Genomic DNA, 19,428 nt, shown 5'->3' on the forward strand with positions numbered 1-19,428 from the left:
GGCACATTGAAATAAACCCAACCCTTTGAGACACAGGTGCATGCGACTCTTTTATTCGGTCTGACGTCATGCCTCTGTCCGATGGTTCTGAACTGGGCGGTTGTGTTCCTGTGCGGGATATGAGTTTAAATGTCATGCATGTTCCCCTTCACAGATTACGTCTGGAATGTGAGCTCTTCTGTGGGGTGGTGGCGTTGGCCGTGCGCCCCGCGTTGCCTGTTGAGGGCATTACGGTGGTTTTAGGTAACGACCTAGTGGGTGCGCGCATGTGGCCTGTCACCCTACCAATCAGCCCTGCCACTATAAAGCCATTAGCGCTGGTGAACGACCGTGATGAGTGTGAGGTTACTGGTACATTCATGTGTAGTGCAAAGATGCGCTCTCGGTGTGTGCCTGTTAGTTAGACGCAAGGCGGAAAAACAGGACATTTGTTTTTGTCTCTCAGTGACTGTCCTCTTCCATTCCACGTCCTGATGGCTAAACAGAGCGTTTATTCCCTTCAGAGAGCGTTGGTTTTGCTCTTGCCTCCAGGTGACTTGTCAGGTAGCTCACGGGGTTACCTTCTCAAATGCACAGTTTTTGTGAGGTATTTTGAGCCACATGTTGAGTTTGCCAAGTGTGCCGTTAACGTCGTGCACTTTTTAAAAATCCTGTTTCTTGGATGTTCTGTACGTCGAGGGATAGGTTAAAGTTTAAACGCACTTGTACTAGGCCGTTTTGTTTGGCCTCAGTTCTGGTTCTGCTCTCGTACTCTCCCTGCTTCACCTAATTCTTAAATGTTTCTGAAGGTGCACTAGTTGCTGAGAACGTGAAGTTGGAGTAGATGATGAGCTGATTAGTCTGAGATAGACCACCCCTGCAAATCTGGTCGGTAATGCAAATATTCGTAACAAATTACATGTATGTATTTCTGTAAATATTTTTGAAATAATAAACTGAATATTGGATTTTTTTGTTTCTTTTTTTGGATCGGGATTCCCAGGGGGAACCCGTGTTTTGTGGGTGGGGGTGTGACGTTCTCCTCCACTCTACGTGGAGGGAACCGTCATTTATTAATTGTGTTTTGTCCCGAGGCGGACCGGAAGGGGCAGGACCAGGATCCGCTAGGGCCCAGCACATTCTTGATATATAAGCAGCCTGCTCCAGTGCGTCAAGAGAGGGGAGGGGAGTTGTATGAGGGGCCGTTTAGGACAAAATCTACGTTTTGTCTCTCACACACTACCAAAAACTCACGCATACTCAAAAAAATAACTACGCACACGCAAAAAAAAACTCACGCACATTCAAGAAATACTCACACACATTCAAAAAATACTCAAACTGCGTATACACACTACTAAAATGTCACACACGCACACAAACGTTAACTATCTCGCACACATACACTACTAACAGCTCGCACACGCACACAAACGTTTATCTCTCACATACACAAGACTAAAGTTGAACACACACACACACAGTACTAAGACTCGTTTTATGTATGTGTGAGAGCGAGACTCGTTTTTGAATGTGTGAGAGTTGTCACAGAAGAGGCGGGGCATAATTTTTTGATCAAAATAAAAGTATATTTGCACTTCATTGTGTGATTGAAACTATTTTTCAATAGCTACCTTATATTAAACTATGTTAAGGACAAATGTCAAACATAGCAGTCAAACATACACAATAAAGTGCAAATATTTTGAAAACAAAGTAAAAGATCTTGCAGGTATATTAATCTCCCTCCTTTATCAGAAATGAAAAATTATAAATGCACAGTACGTGTTGGGACATTAAGGACACTAAAACAGCAGCATCATTTCTAAGGAAAATAATGGGCTCACAGTTCTTCAGATTACACACAAGATAAACACACACACCCAGTTTCAAGATTTTTTGTGCAACATATATTTATCAGCACGTTAGATCACTTTGCAATGACCTAACATTCCCACCCACTCAACGTGTCATATTCTTAAAGCTCATATCAAGAGCCGGCAACACTGTCAATGAACATATTCAATGACAGGCTGGTGTGTGCAGGACTGACAACACATTGTTTGAATCTAATATGGAAATGAAAACATTCTGCCTTTTCTTTATCCTGGTAAGTGCTAAGGGCTTCTGTCTTTTGGTGTCACCATCATTTATAAACAAGTTTTCTTGTTAGGTAATACTCTGTATTGCTTGATAATAACTTTATTGTTCTGTTAATTTGTCTGAAATTATTGCAATGTTTTACTAAAGTTACATAAGTTTATGCAATATGCACAGTGTCTTGGAATCCAGCTGTCAGCATCAGACATACTGCTGCGGCAAAAGAGGAACTGGGTAATAGAAACCTTTACTTTTGATGAAGGCTATAGTGGACCTTATCCATTGTATTTGGGCAGGGTGAGTATTGATAGAGATAGACATTTAAATGTCAAGATGGAGGATCACTGTAAAAACTGCTCATTGTGTTTCTTGTGATCCAGATTAATATTGCAACAGATATAAGACTTACTGAAATACATGGGCCAGGTGTTGACGAGGAACCTCTGAATTTATTCAAAATTGACAACAAGACAGCAGAGATCTGGGTCATGCAGCCTGTGGACCGTGAGATCCATGATCAGTTTAAGGTGATTAGGAAAAACCACACATTTGAGCAATGTGTTGTTCAAAGTTTAACAGTACGTATTTGTGTGCTTTAGTTATGGAAGTGCTTTTGACTATGAAATGTACTTTGTGTCTCAGCTGATATTTCAGGCGTTTAAAAAAGAAAAGGGTGATATAAATGCAAAAATTGGAATTAATATTGATATTATTGATACAAATGACAACGAACCAAAATTTAACAATCACGTGTATGAGGTCACCATAGAAGAGGCACCATCACAGGGTAAGATTCTCATTTTGTGGACTTTATTACATTACTGAAAGAAATGTCATTTATTTTTAATAGCGACCAACAGTGAAATATAACAGATCTCATCTTATGCTATTTGGCAGGCACTGAGTTGGTCAATGTTACAGCAACAGATCGTGACAGTACCGAGAAGAACAGGAAATTTAGCTTTAGTATAGAGTCAGTGAGTCCGACTCCACAGAACTTTGAATTCGTTATAAATGAGGAGCCTGATTCTGGAAACGGGACCATTTCATTCAAAGGATGTCTGGACCACGAGGTGAGAGCAATCATAATGCGATTAAGTTGTTACAGAACAGAATAGAGCTACAAACTGGCAGAATTAAATCAAAATCTTTGAATTGAACTTTCATGATTTTTAGGAGCATTTTTAAACGTTTGTTCAGTAGTGTAGTTGTTATATGCAGTCAGCTAGATCACTATAATGCACATCCATTCAAACTTAGAATTTTGCTTAAAACTGTTCTGTTCTAACAGAAAAACCCTTTAAAACTGAATTTTCTGTTTACTCTTTAGAAGGCACAGAAATACACCCTTATTGTGAAAGCCACAGACCATGGACAACCGAAATCACTCTCCAGTTCTACAACAGTGATAATCAATATAGAGGACGGAAACAGACATCTTCCAGTGTTCACAAAGCAAAAAGTGAGCGTGTAAAAATTTCAGCTACAAATTTAGTTGCAACATTTAAAACTATCTAATACACCATATTTAACATTGTTTTACTCCACAGGGCGAAGCAAGTGTGAAAGAAGGACTGCAAGGTGTTCTCATTTCACGTCTGCAAGTTACAGATGAAGACACCAGAGGCACAAAGGCCTGGAAAGCAAAATATAAAATCCAAGGAGATACAAACGGCAACTTCAGAATTGATACTGATCCTGAGACAAACGAAGGTCTAGTCTATGTGCAAAAGGTAGCATGCAAAAGTTCCTTCACACTTCTCATTCAACGTGCATACTTTGCTCAAGGGACTGGTAACTAATGCAGGCTATACGCTGCCTGTTGCTTCTTGATTGATGATCAACATACAAAACAACAAAGACATGAGGAATACTTTCAAAGTCCATGAATGCTTATTTTGTCCAATAAGCTTAAGATGTCTTGTAGTTATTTGGCATTATAGGTGCAGTCGTATAGTTATTATAGCTACTTGCATTTCACATATGCAAGGGCCTTCATTTGGCTGAAGAATCTTCCTATCTTCATACTTAGCCTGTTTTGATTCTCAAGTTTACACCAGTTCTTTCTCTATCTTCCTGACTTAGGAATGAAGATGTGTTTTTGACAGGTCTTCATTGTGCATATCAAATACTATATTGTGCTCCAATCAGATAGAAAATATTTATGTCTAAGCCATCAATGGACAAGAAAGAATAAATGCTCATCAGGATATAAAAAGCAGAATTAGGCACTTTTTTATTTCCAGTTCAATCTCATTTTGACATTTTGAATCCTGTAGGCTTTTCTAATTTACGTGAAAGCTGCAGTATGTAACTTTTATAAAAATTATTTTTATTTTAATTTTTTTTTTTTTTACGTATATAGTTGAAACTGTCACTAAGCTCTGCTGTTCTCCACCAGTTTTCCCAATGCTAAATAGAAACAACCAGAGAGACAATATGGGTCTTAGCGCTTTCAATCAGCCCATGTGCCCGTCGCTATCAGGAGAGTCTGTTGTGAATGCTAAGGCTAGTTAGCATGGACATCAATAACTGCGGATAAACAGTTTTCAAGTAACAATGAGTTGTTTCTCCACCATTAACACATTTAGAAACGAATTCATGAGGTTGATTGGCAGCGCTAAAAACCATCCTCCTGGCTGCAATTGGCTTTTTTTCCTAAAACTTACATTCTGCAGCTTTAATGTCTAAAAAAAGGCTTTTTGTTATGCTAAAATTTTATATATATATATATATATTATCCCATTTTGTTGGTGGGAATAACTGTTTTTTTTGTAATACTCAAACAAAATAAAATAGTTTATATTCATAAAAGTCAAATTTGAGTTTCATATTAATTAATGAAACTGAAAAGTAGATAAATGAAAGATGGACAATCTCAATCCACAGCCCAAAATAAGACAAATCAAAAGGTTCAAAACATTTCCACTGTATTTTTTTTTAATATCCAAATGTAAACACACTTTTACTAAGCTGCTGTCAAAAGATGACCTTTGAATACTTATTCCTTTTTCAGATACTCGACTATGAGGAAGATCCTTTGAAGAACATCATCATCTCTGCAGAGAATGAGATTCTCTACTTTACTTGCAAAGTCATAAACCGCAATACTGCTGGTCTTTGGGAAATTAAGACTGTCAATGGTAGCACTTTCAGTGAGGCACAAGGTGTGACTGGAACAAAAGAAATGCGTTTGTCCACCTATCACCTGACAGTAAACATAGAAGATGTCAATGAACCCCCTGTCTTTGATCCATCAAACAAAACCATTACCGCATATGAGGATGTTGCGTTGGGTTACTATTTGGAGACACTAATTGCTAAAGACCCTGATGTTAATGGTGCAAATCAAATCCGGTACATAAAGATGCCATAACATGGCTGTATTTGAAGAGTACAACATTGGAGTTTTTAAGTCTAGCATAACCATAAAAAATATCTTTCATGTGTTCCAGATACATGATTGGAGAAGATCCAGCTGGTTTTGTTACAGTGGACTCCAACTCAGGAAAAATAACCACATCAAAGAGTTTAGACCGAGAGTCACAGTTAGTTAAAGATGGACTGTATGTCATCAAAATATATGCCACTGACAATGGTATGACCAGGAAAATCATTAATACTTCTTAATGTTAAACCCCGCCGGCAATATTGACTAATAATGTAAAATGCATTTTTTGTGTTCAAGGTGAACCGTCCCAGACTGGCACAGCAACACTCAGCATCAAGATTGTCGATGTAAACGACAATGCTCCATCCTTGGACAAAAGCATTATCGACATGTGCCAAACAGATAAAATCTCATTGGTCAGTGTCACAGCTTTAGATCCAGATGCAGAACCATACAGTGGGCCTTTCTCGTTCAAGCTTCTTGGAGATGTTAAGGACAAGTGGAGGATTGATCCTGAAAAGGGTGAGCTCTGCCCCAGAAAAAACACCTTCAGATCAACAGAAATAAATAACCAGCTATGTTTTTCTATTATTATTTTTAGGCCATTCCTTCAAGCTTGTGAATGAACACAAAGCTACAATTATGATTTTCGGACAGCATGAATTGCAGCTAGAAGTGTCAGATCGTCAAGGAAAAACAGCTGTCCACAGCTTGTCAGTTAGTGTGTGCAAATGCTCCAAAACACCTAAGCCAGACTGCAGACTCAAGAAACATACTGGATCCAGACTCGGACCAGGAGCTCTGGGAATTTTATTTTTAAGCATTTTACTGTTCATAGGTACGACTAAGTCTAAGTCATTCATGTCAACAGAATCCTAATGAACTGAAAACAATATATGTATTTATATTTATGTTGTGTCTGATCTTCACACTAGGCTTTCTGCTTTTAACTTTTCTGATGTCATGTAAGCCTGAGAGGATACCATTCCCCAATGACTCTGCAGGGCAATATTTAATGATTAGTAACTCAGAGGGACCTGGATCTGATTGCAAAGTAAACTTCCTAACTTGAAGTTATCCCTACTTGTTTGTTGAAATATGATTCACCTAAGAGTGAAGATTTTACTGTAAAACTGAAAACATTGTATGTGCTTAAGTTGCCTTTAGGAAACCTGGGCCACATTGGTCATGGACAACAGATGCAGATATCTCAAGGCAAGCCATTGACAGTGATGCCGGTAAGTGCTGCCAACTGTTTTAATGCTCTGTAACCTAATGCATCACATTTTGTTCACGTGTAGTAGAAAGGAAACTGTATACATAATGGTAATGGTCACTTTTGCAAAGCATCTTCCTTTTTGTATTGCAATGGCATATTCTTGAAAGCATTACATTTTTTTATGGTTTTTTTTAATGTTTTGTTTGAGTAAAATGCCATAAATCATTGGCCCCACAATTTTTTTCCAGGTATTAGTTGATGACAACTCACAAATGAGTCAGAACACGATAAGCTGCCAGCAAGAAACAATCCTTGAGATAAATTCTGCTCTGCCGGTGAATACATTTTAATTATTATTGCTATTTCTGGCATGTGTTTTTGTTTTACAGTAATTCAAGCAAACATAATTTTGCTCACAATATTTTTCATGCTTTTTTCTCTTTTTCTGTCTTATTGTCAAGACTATTGATGGGCAATGGATGATTCCCCATGGCTCTTCTACTTCAGGCATGAAGAAGAGACATCAGCAGCAAGAAATAAAGAAAGCAAACCAAACGGTACAATTGCATATACTTACACTGTAGTACTTTACATAGTTAACTTACAGTGGAAATAAAAAGTGCTCAGATGCCTATTTTGGTCTATATTTCTTATTGAAAAATATTAGAAACATCCTGTTTTAATAAATAAGCACACCTTTAAATTTTGCCTGCACTGACAGTATGGTGAATGGTTAAAATAAAGCTTTGTTTAAGCATATTTTGATACTTTCACAATATTCAATTTTATTGAGATTATTATGGGACACAAATATAGTCAATCTGAATAACCTGAAAATAAAATATCTTTTCATAGAATTTGCATTAAATTAACTCATCTCTATCTTGTAACTAAAGCCATCGTTTTCAGAGTTTATGATATCCGTCACGAGAAGGCTTTCATGGTGCCTCAAATTTAGTATACATAATTTTATAAAATGCTTCTCCAAATATATAAAATTGCAGAGAAGATAAACTCTTCTAGTCTTGTGGAAGAAAATGTATAACAGTCTAATATATTTGGCAGGGTTATCACTGGTAGAGTTGTTCCTTCTGCCTTTTGTTTCTAGGTAAAACCGGGAGAAATTATGAACAGTCCAGAGTCCTTGTCAATTTTAGCCCAATTTTAGAGTCTGATGGAAGGCAGAAGAATTTATTCTTCAGAATCACAAAATACAAGCAAATATTCAAATATAAAATATTCAAATGACAGCAAAAGAAAATCAAGTAAGCCAAAGCAGAGACACACATGCAACCAGTCTGAATCTGAAAAAGCATACCATAGATTACTGCAATCTGAAAGACTGGGAGCATAAAGTGTGAAATGCTGAAAGATTTTTATTAAAGCAGACTAAAAAAAAACTAATCAAAAAGAGCTTCAACTGGAAATCAAATTGAACGTGTGAATACTTATGAAACCAAGCACCTTTCAAACCATGTACCTTTTGTCTTTTTTCCTAAAATATTGCGTTTTTTTAGATAAATTGAGCATGAAGAGTGCTGCAGTACATAGGTTTTTTTTTATTTCAGCAAAAAAATGTGTTTTGCTCAGAGAAAACTGTCATGTTATCAGAAGTCTGAAGATACAATTTTTAAATCCTCTGCATGTTAATCTGAACAGAAACTTATTTTATGAGTCATTAATTGTATTCTTTTTAACAACAACAACAAAAACATACTCAAATCCTCTTCTTCTAATTTATAGGTTGGGATACTACAAAGCCAACATGTTTTGGAAGATCTACAGTATAATCTAATAAAAACAAAAGTACTCACTTTGGAGGAGTCGGGCAAGGAGTTGGGTGATTATGAACCCGTCATCTATGCTGATGAGGGAGACTTCGAACACAACTTTGAACTTGATGCTCTCTCTGACCCTGGAGTTTCCTTTGACCAAGACATGGAACTGGATTACACGTTTTTACCTTTGGCCTCAATCTGTTCACCTGACATCGCTGCCTACTTCGGTAAAGAGCAGAGTTTGATACAGCAGGACATATTTATTTCATGAATCTAATGTTCAGTCTCTTGATTTTTGTAATGCAAACAATCTTGAACTCAGCCATACTGTTAAGATATTTAAAAAGCCTAAAATGGTCTTTGAACAAAACTAAATGGCTTTTTGATGCAATTATGGCCTAAACATTGAGAGAGAGGATAAAGATTAACAGCATTGTTTACATCACCTATCTGAAAAGAAACTATTTGAAGGCAGCATTCAAAGATTGTCAGTATTTGTAAAGAAAGGCCAATAAAAACTGCTCTGGCTGATGCGTGTGATTGGCCTATTTAAAACCTGTACATATATGATTCCAATACTGTTTGATGGATGTGCTTGTGCTGCTTGTAGTTTATATTTGGACGGAAAAACAAACCCGCTGAGGGTTGTACTTGGGATTTTATTGTGTATTATTTATTGTAAAAACAAGGAATTGTAGAAATTTATGAAAATAAACAAGTACATTTTCTGCTTATGGGCTGTTTTACAGTTTATATACATGTTTTACTTCTCTGTGTTTATAGCTAATAATAAAAAAAAAATCAAAGATTTGAAATACACAACTTCTTCACAGTGTTGCTGTAAGTGACAGAATTAAGTGTACAGTGCCATGCAAACATATTTATGGCATACGGAGACAAAGTAATACCCCAGACAGTTCGGGAATACAACTGAAGTTATAAGCAGACAGACCTAGGTTATCAAAACCTATCCTACACTCAGTACAGTCTCATGGAGTAATGTTCATTCTGTTATCCAAATGTGTGTATTAGTTGGCCAGTGTTAGCCCATGGAGGAATTGTCGCACTCCCCCGACAGTCACATAGCATGCTGTTGTTTCGTGGAGCCACGATGCCTCAAACGGCGCCATTTCAAATCCTCCTCTACCTGTTCTCCACTCAGTGGTGGTGCCTGGGAGGCCCTAGATGTTGTTGCAATTTACCCTGGAGAAGTCATAGCACCCCGATAGCACCCACAAGACAATCTCAGATTATTATTTTCTTTTTTATCTACGTTAATATTCTTCATATTTGGTTACTGAGATATTTTCATGTTGTTATCCACCAATTGTACAATATTTTCAAACTGTGGTTGTATTTACCATATAAAAGGATAATAAGCAGATTTAAACATTACTAAATTGAACAACGTATATAAAAATTTTCTTCAGCAACGCATGCAGGTCCGACCTACACTGAGAAACCTCTGGTTGATGCCAGACCTTCGCTAAGCAGCATTCACATGTTGGTACCAGTACCTAGGAGTCGGTTTATTTAATTTTATTGCCCTCTACTGGTAGAAGTACACCAAGCAATTTTTATTTTGCATATTCCTGCACTGGCTCTAAATTTAATGTCGATCACTGCACATAAGTTTAATTTAGAATATGGGTTTAATGTAACAGTTACTACAGTTTAATGTAGTTACTTTGCTTTGAGGGTAAAGCTCATTGCAATGTGTGAGAACATGACAGTATAGCTGGTGATAATGTGGCCTAGAAAAATATTGTCATCTGTTTTGTTTTCTTTGTTTTTTTTTGTTGTTTTTTTTTGTTTTTTACCATATTCAACCTTAAGAGTCTAGACAAGACAAGATTATAAATATAGCACAATTTATTAACAAGGTGATTCAAAAGGATTCAAGGAATATGTTTATAATAACTGTAAAACATAAAATAGAAATTTGAAATAAATAAATTGAAACAAATCATGAAAGACTGTCTGATAAGAGATGTTTGCACATGTTCTCATGTTTATATGGAATTGGTTCCAGAGCTGAGCTGCATGTAGGTCAATGTGAAATAACACTATGGCGCCAAAACTCGTGAATTATCAATGCTTTGGATGATCTAAAAATATTTTCAGGTTTAAAACAGTTCAAGTAGCAGTGGATTTCTCATAGTTCCAGACATACAATGGACATGACAAATCTTTTTCAACTAATAATGTCAGAAGTGACCCTGACACTCCAGAGTCTGAGACCTGAAACTAAAAGAAATGATACATAAATGTCAAAGGGCAGTCTAAAACAAACTTTTTCTGAGATTGGTAAAATATTTCAACATGAAGAGATATGTTTCCATCATTTTTTTTTTCATACAACTCACATTCCCAAAAAATTACAATATTACAAACAACCAATACCAGCAATTGTTATTTTCTAAATGCGATAGAACTCCTCTGAGACACGTTTCTCCACCCCTCACTTTAATCCCTCATTATTATTGGTGAGCCTCAATTTTTCACCACCAAATAAGGAGAAATGCACTGAAAAACACTGCTGTGGTGCTTTCTAGCCTCTGGCTGATCATGAATAACATTATGCCACGTAGTAGTTCTGCACACTGCACAGCACCTCATGTTGAGCAATACTTTGAGAACTGCGTTGACTGCCTGAAGCCAGAGTTTCTGAAGTTATGATCCCTTTTATTTTCTTACCTGGAGATCATTTTCACCAAGGCATGTCAAAATAAAACTAAGCATTTGCTCGTTGTTGACAGGATTTCTGTGAAAGCGCTATCTAAGCATTTTCTAAACTTAGTAACCAAATTACTCTCATTCAAAAACAGTTGATATTTGTATTCTTGCATGGTATGGGATTACAGCAATTTAAAAACAGGGAGACTAGAAACAGTATTTTTAACAAGTTGTTTTTAATGAGGGAAAGGTTTGGATTTCGCCTGTACCAACGAGGAAACATTTCAAACTTAAATATTTAAAAAGCATTTTGTGTACTAGATAAGATAAATGACCCCCTAAAAGGTAGAAAAAGGAGAGAGTTATTTTAAAGCTTAAACTAAAAACTGTATGAGGACAAAGCGAATGTGGCATAAACTGACAAGAAAAAGGCACACCAGCAAACGCAGAAGAGTTTTTGGAGAAATTGCAATGATTTAGAGAAAGTTTAATTATTATCAAACACTGTTTTCGGTTTTGTGGATCTCAAGCAAAGCGATCATCATTGTTACAAGAAATTAAATTAAATCCAAACCCTGAACCACAAACGACATTTCATAACTAAAAACTTCACAAAGTCTGGGACCAATAGCAGCTGAACAATTGCCAAAATGTAAAGACATAAAACATGTACTTTTAAAATAGGTCCGGTGGAGAACAATGTGGCTGCGTGAGAACAGCCATGAGCATAAAAACCTTAAACTTCCCTTGGGCTAAACTGAGAGGTAGGCGTACTCTATCTTATTTATTATGTTCAGTTGCTTTACGACAACACCCAGGTTAATTTAAAGTGAAAATGAATGATAACTCAACATGAACAGCATACAAACAAACCTGTTTCTGTATCTGTCTTAATTTCCTTAACTTGAATTTATGTTTCTAGCATAAATTCAATATCATACGTTTGTGATTACCAGTTCAGAACATCGTAAGTAGCATAAATTCTCCACAGTTGGTACAGAACCTGAGAAGCATTGTTTTGAAAATACAGACAATCAATATATGGGTACATGACCTTAACAGATTTTTGGAAAGCCCGGATTAGTGAAAAATGCAAAAATATAAAGATTTCTCGGGACAAAACATTAGCGATTCAAATGAGATAATCTAGCAGGAAGAATCCTCTTTCTACTATGCCAACTGTAACTGTTTTATTCCAAACTAAGACGTTTTTGTGGTTTCTTACTGAGTCAGTGCAAAGATGCAAATTTTGTGGGTTGGACCACAAAGCACTATATATCAAGTAGCCTCTGCCACAGACACTCTTATCAGAGAGGAAAGGAATCAGCGAGAAGCATGATGAGGAGCCTTTCCCTGCTTCTGTTGGTAAGCATTACATTTTTAAATATCCATTCTTATCTACTGATTAAACAAGAATGATCTAAACAACATATCAAGTTTTCTTGTCAGCTCTAGGTGTGTTTAAGTTTTACACACTTTGCACCTTAGTATTCCACACTTTGTCGTAGGGTAATAAACACTGAGTAAGTTAAAATGTTAATATATATTTTAATCTTTCTGTTACCACGTTAGTTGAAACTTTTAAATCTTACATTTCGGTAATAGATCCAAGTATCATCCTTCAGCTTCAGTTCCTTCTTATATTCCAGGGAAACTTTGTTTCCTGATGTCACTTTACTATCAAAGGAAACTGGCTTTTGTTACGCATAGAAAACCTAATTTATAAAGGCATTTCAGAATGCATACCAACACAACAGGTCACTGGATTGTCATCAAGCAGAGAAGGAAACTTGTTTGATGAGTTTGGTTTTAATGCTTTGAATATTTTTTGTTTGTAAGTCTGGCTTGTCTCATACAGAAATCTAAAGTGACAAAGACTCAGCTATTAGGTTCCCTTTAATGCTTTATTCTAGGTGTCAGTAGTGTGAGAACACTAATAAGTACAGCCAGTGAGGCACTTTTGACAACAGCTGCCTGTCTTTCTCTAAGCTTCTCTGAAGTTTTAGCATGTTTGGATTTGTGGAACCAGAAAAAAATACAATTCATGTTAAGACTGCTAAAAAAAATCTAATGATGTTTTGAAAACTATTTTCTTGGAGAAATATGTGGAAAACATGATTATAACTGAACCTGGAGAAAGCGAGAAAGTGCTACGGTGAATAGCTTTATTTCAAATAGAAATGGCAGAGGAACTAAAAACCTATTTAATGGAACAGTAAGTTCAACACACACAAAAAAAAAATTCTGTGATCAAGAAGATTTCAACCAAATATTCTTGGAAATAAAACAATTTGTAGTAAAATCTACTTATTATGTTAATTGGTCTCTTTAAATTCTCCTGAGGTGCGAGTGTGTCTGTCTCTGTGTTTTCCCATAATGAACTGCCAACTTATACAGGTGTGCCCTGCCTCTCTCTCACCCAATAGCCGCTGGCGATCAGCACCATTAATAAAGTCTTATCAGTTGACTGAATCATTTACAACAGTTGTATAACATTGAATTAAATTATTTTTAAGACTAATTTGTAAAAATTTAAAGGATTTTATTTTTTCACAACTTAATATTTCATTTATATTTTCATTCAAATATACTTAAATTGCTAAAAACAAAATGCCTAAATTAATTAACTTTAACTCAAAAATAAACATAAAAAAATTCTAATTATTAATATTGGCTTTAATTCTTGTTTTAATTTTATGGAGACGATTTGTGGTGTTCTTTTTACAGTGTGTAAGTGTTTTCACATAAATTAACTCACAATGACTTAATGCCAGAGCATAAGGATGCTAATATATATCATTTATCTTCACAGAATCTTAATAGATATTACTAAGACCAAGAATATAATAATTATAATAAAGAGCAGATTAGACACTATAACAGTCTCATTGTTGAGAAGAATGTTGTCCCCAGAATGAGGCTTTTCATGCCTTTTTTTGTTCTTGTATTTTTTCCACACCTATTGTGAATTTTATAAAACAAAAAAGAGATACTATCTCTCTCTCTCTCACACACACACACATGGCTAAACTCCATTCAAATGTTCGTCCTGAACCTAGCCCCTAACTCAAAACTATTACTTCTTCTTATGGGGACCAGGCTTTGAGTACCATGATGTGGTAGTTGTTGAAAAAAATTGCTTTTGCAATGTTCCAAATAAATATGTGTGTGAATGGCTGAGTAGTTGTTTTATAACCTTTCTTTCTTGTTTTTATTATTATTATTATTATTATTATTATTATTATTATTATTATTATTTGCAAGGGGACAAACGTTAAGTATAAACAAAACAGAACATTAACACTTCCCCAGATGGGCATTTAGCAAAATAAAAAAAGTTAAAAGACAATAAAACATAGCAAGTTCAAATCTCAAGGTGTGTGTTAGACTCCAGCTCCTTCTTCTCACATGCCTCTGGGCAAGGACCTAACACTGAGTTGCCTACATGTCTGCACATTATTGTGTAAGCACAGACAGATTTATGGGTGGGAATGTTTGAATATAATTATAGTATACAGTGTGAGTAGAATGACTGGAAAGGTGCCATATATAATCATGCCATTTTACCATTTACAAATGCAAATATTGGCAATAACGCACTGAGAAAATGTAACAATTTGTAATGAACAGCAGGAAATATAAGCCAAAAACTTAAGTGAAGTAAAGAAGAAGAAAGGAGCAATTAATGTTTGTAAGTTAATCGCGTTCCTTTTCTGTATTTTCTATCCACAGGTTGCATTAACAGTCTTGGGAGGAAGTACAGAGGGCAATGAGCGCCATGAACAAGCTAAAAGGGTAAATGGTGAAAATTTGGGAGGAAATTTCTACAATGTTTTCCTCAAAAAATAAATGAATGTAATTGCATTTTGGCTTCTTTAGGAATCCTTGTCTCGTTCCAAAAGAAGATGGGTCCTGAATACCATAGAAGTAGAAGAGGAAATGGACGTGAAATACCCGTACAAAATTACCAAGGTAAAACACAGATTCTTTTTATATATATTGGAAATACGATAATCTGTCGGCTCAATGCCTAGTCAAGGTTATTAATGCACAAACCTGCCACTGATAGTTGGATTATTTGCTTCTCTTCTAGATGAACAATCTTAGGACAGCAGATAGAGAATATGAGTTTGAAATAAAAGGAGCCGGTGTGAAAGGAGTGTTCAGCATCAACGAAACAGGTGGAGAAGTCTACGTACATAGGCGCCTCGACAGGGAAAAGACGCCCTCCTATGAAGTGAGGAACAATCCATCACTATTAATACCTGCCATGATATGTAGTCATTACAAACTGTGTCATCTGAATAAAATATAATCAACAGCTCACATTTGATATCCTGGACAAAAAAACAAAGAAAACAATTGACCGAGATCTATCTTTTGATGTGAATGTAAAAGACATAAACGACAACGCACCGATGTTCACTAATCAGTTTCAGAAAAGTTACGATGTGAAGGAAAATACTAAAGTGGGTAAGTTCATAAACCTGCAAATATGTCAAAAGTCTGCTGGGTTTCTAAATTATGAAACTTTTATATATATAAAAAAAGGTTTTTATAAAAACTTTCTGGTTGTATATTTGAAGAAAAATATTGAGAATTAAGACTTTGATTTCTTGTTTAATGTTAGACAAGTTTAAGGATAACATCTTTATATCAAGGCGACAAAATATTTTTGGCACGTGTGGATATACTTATGCTTAAACGTTCTTTCTGTAGAGTACTGTGGATGACTGAACAGCTACTTTCATGATTTTCTTTCTTTGTCTTCCAGGAGATCACCTGCCAGTGTCCTTGACTGTTGAAGACAAAGATCAGCAAGACACAATCAACTCAACAGTCATGGTCACTGTGGCTAAACAAAACCCGGCTGTCCCAAAGATTGGAGTAAAGAAAGTTAATGATAAACTACATCAACTCGTAACTGAAGGATGCTTTGACTATGATGTAGGTCTTAATTTATTAAAGTGATGTCGTTTTTGGAAATTTATGCACTCTGTGCAGTTTTTGGTAAAGCTAAAATATGTCTATATTTTTCAGAAAGCAAAACACTACTCACTTGTTATTATTGCATCAGATCTTGGAAAGCCACCTCTTTCCAGTAATGTGACTGTTGAACTCAATGTTATTGACACAAACAGTCATCCACCACAGTTTAAAAAGAGACAGGCAAGAATTACTTATATCTATCTATCTATATATATATATATATATATATATATATATATATATATATATATATATATATATATATATACTAAATTTATTATTTCTTCATATTTTTAGTATGAAGCTGAGGCTGTGGAAATGCAAACCCCTGATGATATTTTAAGAGTTGCAGTAGAGGACAAGGACACTCCCAACACGGACGGCTGGCGAGCCAAGTACTCCTTTATCAGCGGCAATGAAGATGGAGTCTACAAAATTACCACTGACCCTGTAACAAATGAAGGGATCATTGGTGTTGTCAAGGTAACTGTTTTACCACACCTTACAGAAAATGCTCATTCATAATCGACTAAACTATGAGTTCACCAATTATTAGCGTAAGTATTATGAGGAGTTACTGAACATCTACACTTGTGTCTTCTTCAGGCAAAGAATTTTGACATAACCACCTTGGTAAAACTGCAAATCGGAGTTGAGAATGTTGAACCTTTAACAGTCTGTAAAGATGGAAAATTAATTAAAGATTTAAGCAGCCTTCCACCAAAAGATTCTGTCAGCATCACAGTGAAAATGGTCGACACTAATGACCCTCCGGTGTTTGAAAAATTGACAGCTGAGCTATACCAGACAGAGGAATCAGAGAAAGGACAGGTGCTGTATACTCCTAAGGTTAAAGATGCTGAATCCGATAACATCAGGTATGTTCTCAATGAAACCTCATTTATGTTCAGCATTATTTGCTTGTTTGACCGGCATTAAAATTATTTGTAAAGTCAATGAATAATTGCAAACTTACTGCCTCACAACTGATCATCACCTAATATGTACATTTGTGCAAGATGTGGTAAAAATGAAAGCAAACAAAAAAATACTATTCAAGTACTGTACCTCATTTAAGATAAGCATATTATGTCATAATCCCTCTTCTATGGGTATCAGCTGGTGTGATTGCAGTGTGGGGGTTTAGTGTGTCTGTTTTATAATTATATGACAAGAATTCAGGCATATAGACTGAATTCTTGACTTGAATACTCAACCTCAAAACAGATAGTTTATTTTTCTCCTGACAATAAAATTGACCTACTGTTTGATTTCTTTTTGTCCAGGTTTGAAAAGTTAGAAGACCCTGCTAATTGGGTGACTGTAGATGAAAAAACAGGAGTAATCACAACAATTGAGAAGATGGATAGAGAATCACCCCATGTAGATGTGAACAGTACTTACAGAATTGTTATTGCTGCCATAGATGATGGTATGACATTTCTAAACACTTGCAGCTACAATCAAACGGCATAATTTATTAATTAAATAACTGAACTGAAAAAATGGCCTTTCCTGTGGTTTTCAAGGTTCACCTCCAGCCACAAGTACATGCACACTCACCGTCCACCTCAGGGATGTCAATGATAACACTCCTATGCTGCTCAGCAAGACTTTTGTTTTGTGTTCAAACCATGGTGACAATGTCACAGTGCGTGCTAAAGATGCTGATGCTGAACCATACAGTGGCCCCTTCAGTTTCTCCTTTGCAGATGGTAAAACTGCGAACGAACGCTGGAAAATAGATCCTACCTACGGTTAGTTCACACTTTGGCCTCACTACCAAAATTACCAAAACATATACTCATAGATGAGCCATAAATATTTACCTTTATGTAGTAATAATAATAATAATAATAATAATAGTCCATTTCATTTGTATAGCAAATTTCTAAAAATGCAAAGACACTTTACAGCAAAATTACAAACGGAGCACTTGAGTACAGCAAACATAATCATAAAAGGAAGTATGTATTCATATATTTTACAAATGTATTTTATTTTTTATAAACAGGTGAAGAGGTTGGCATTGTTTTGCTGAAGAAATCTGACTACGGTAACTACTCTGTGCCAATACGGATTCAGGACAAACAGGGTCAAGCTATGGAGGAGAAATTAGACATTAAGGTGTGCAAGTGTGACGAAACCGGTGTTTGTCCAAAGATCTTGTCAGTTGGCCTTGGTGTCACGGTCATAGGAATAATTTGTGCAGGACTGCTTGCATTTCTGGGTGAGTATATTATAAACAATTACCAAAATTATGAAAATGTATATACTATGTGTGTGTAATATTTTCACTTTTTGAAAATATGACATTTGCGTTGACATTAGCTAGAAGACCCTTTTCTCAAAACTTAAAATATGGCACCACTAAGATGCTAGTTTGACCATTTTAATGAATGAGTGCTTGTCCTACATAAACAAAAGAAATGCTATGCCACTGTTGATATATTGAATCTGCTGAAATAAATTAACTGAATTTATTTTTACATTTACATCCATTTAACCTTATGTTAACAGGCAATTTGAAACTCATGAGATATATATTTAGGATTAGCTTTAAAAGTAAATAGAATTTGTGAACTTTGTGCTCAAACTATTTTAATGTGTCCACAGTGTTTCTTTTAGACTGCAGACTATCAAAATATACATACCCTATAAAGGATGAACAATACAAACAGACATTGACAAAGTACAATGAAGAAGGACCGGGCACTGATTGCATGGTAAGTTGTGGAGTGACTGTGCTGACTTCAGAGAGACTTTTAATGCGACATCTCAGGATTGTCCTCCTTAAACAGTTAACTATTTTTATTCTGGCATCAAACACTAAAATCAACCAAGGATCATATTGTACTTTGTATCATTCACTCCAATTTGCGTGTACAATTAGACTAGATTTAAATAAATTGGATTCATCATGTATTTCTGAATTATTGGAATTTAATCGGGCCACTTTTACTTGTAAAACGCCTTCAGATGACATTTGAAATGAACTGGAGCTATATGAATAACCTAAAATGAATGGAGAGTGTGTAACACAGTGATTATGATGCATTGCTACAGCAAACACAAAGATATTTTTCCCTACTATTTCTTTGCCAGCCTAAGTTAATGACTACGGAGAGTACGACAGACGGCATCAAGCTGGGCCATACACAGGTACTTCACTACTTTTATGTCTTCATTGCAATTCAAGTCACAAACTGTGTGTGCTTACCCTTTGACTGAATGAAAATGGGTAACACTTTATTTGAAGGGGGGTGAATAAGACTGACATGACACTGTCATAAACA

The 19,428-nt window shown here is 35.8% G+C and overlaps 2 protein-coding genes across 2 annotated transcripts in view; both read left to right on the top strand.

Moving 5' to 3' along the window:
- The first annotated feature begins 2,371 nt into the window (after positions 1 to 2,371).
- On the top strand, positions 2,372 to 9,157 carry LOC106961188 (cadherin-like protein 26). The gene is made up of 13 exons (XM_015054745.1): positions 2,372 to 2,866; positions 2,977 to 3,152; positions 3,410 to 3,541; positions 3,630 to 3,812; positions 5,096 to 5,436; positions 5,535 to 5,677; positions 5,768 to 5,992; positions 6,072 to 6,308; positions 6,406 to 6,524; positions 6,628 to 6,708; positions 6,938 to 7,024; positions 7,151 to 7,246; positions 8,433 to 9,157. The coding sequence occupies exons 1-13, from the start codon at positions 2,704 to 2,706 to the stop codon at positions 8,736 to 8,738; spliced, it is 2,289 nt and encodes a 762-aa protein (XP_014910231.1). The 5' UTR covers positions 2,372 to 2,703; the 3' UTR covers positions 8,739 to 9,157.
- Positions 9,158 to 12,285: 3,128 nt separating this feature from the next.
- The window catches only part of LOC106961151 (cadherin-like protein 26), an 18,393-nt gene continuing 11,250 nt past the window's right edge, over positions 12,286 to 19,428 (top strand). The window contains exons 1-14 of the mRNA XM_015054691.1: positions 12,286 to 12,508; positions 14,876 to 14,938; positions 15,023 to 15,115; positions 15,237 to 15,380; positions 15,466 to 15,616; positions 15,918 to 16,090; positions 16,184 to 16,312; positions 16,430 to 16,615; positions 16,739 to 17,010; positions 17,419 to 17,564; positions 17,662 to 17,889; positions 18,147 to 18,362; positions 18,749 to 18,858; positions 19,238 to 19,294. Of these exons, the coding sequence (XP_014910177.1) occupies positions 12,479 to 12,508; positions 14,876 to 14,938; positions 15,023 to 15,115; positions 15,237 to 15,380; positions 15,466 to 15,616; positions 15,918 to 16,090; positions 16,184 to 16,312; positions 16,430 to 16,615; positions 16,739 to 17,010; positions 17,419 to 17,564; positions 17,662 to 17,889; positions 18,147 to 18,362; positions 18,749 to 18,858; positions 19,238 to 19,294 (1,998 nt within the window). The 5' untranslated portion in view covers positions 12,286 to 12,478. The remainder of the gene's footprint in view (positions 12,509 to 14,875; positions 14,939 to 15,022; positions 15,116 to 15,236; positions 15,381 to 15,465; positions 15,617 to 15,917; positions 16,091 to 16,183; positions 16,313 to 16,429; positions 16,616 to 16,738; positions 17,011 to 17,418; positions 17,565 to 17,661; positions 17,890 to 18,146; positions 18,363 to 18,748; positions 18,859 to 19,237; positions 19,295 to 19,428) is intronic.

This window comes from Poecilia latipinna, unplaced genomic scaffold (genome assembly GCF_001443285.1).
Source record: "Poecilia latipinna isolate Pla-1442-1.1 unplaced genomic scaffold, P_latipinna-1.0 Scaffold57, whole genome shotgun sequence".
Lineage (NCBI taxonomy): Eukaryota > Metazoa > Chordata > Actinopteri > Cyprinodontiformes > Poeciliidae > Poecilia > Poecilia latipinna.

Bases quoted from the DNA above. Each gene is read 5' to 3' on its own strand.
- LOC106961188 (XM_015054745.1), top strand. From the start codon at position 2,704: ATGTACTTTGTGTCTCAGCTGATATTTCAGGCGTTTAAAAAAGAAAAG. The intron at 6,525-6,627 runs GTAAACTTCCTA...TATGTGCTTAAG, and splicing joins GACCTGGATCTGATTGCAAA to TTGCCTTTAGGAAACCTGGG. The intron at 6,709-6,937 runs GTAAGTGCTGCC...ATTTTTTTCCAG, and splicing joins AGCCATTGACAGTGATGCCG to GTATTAGTTGATGACAACTC.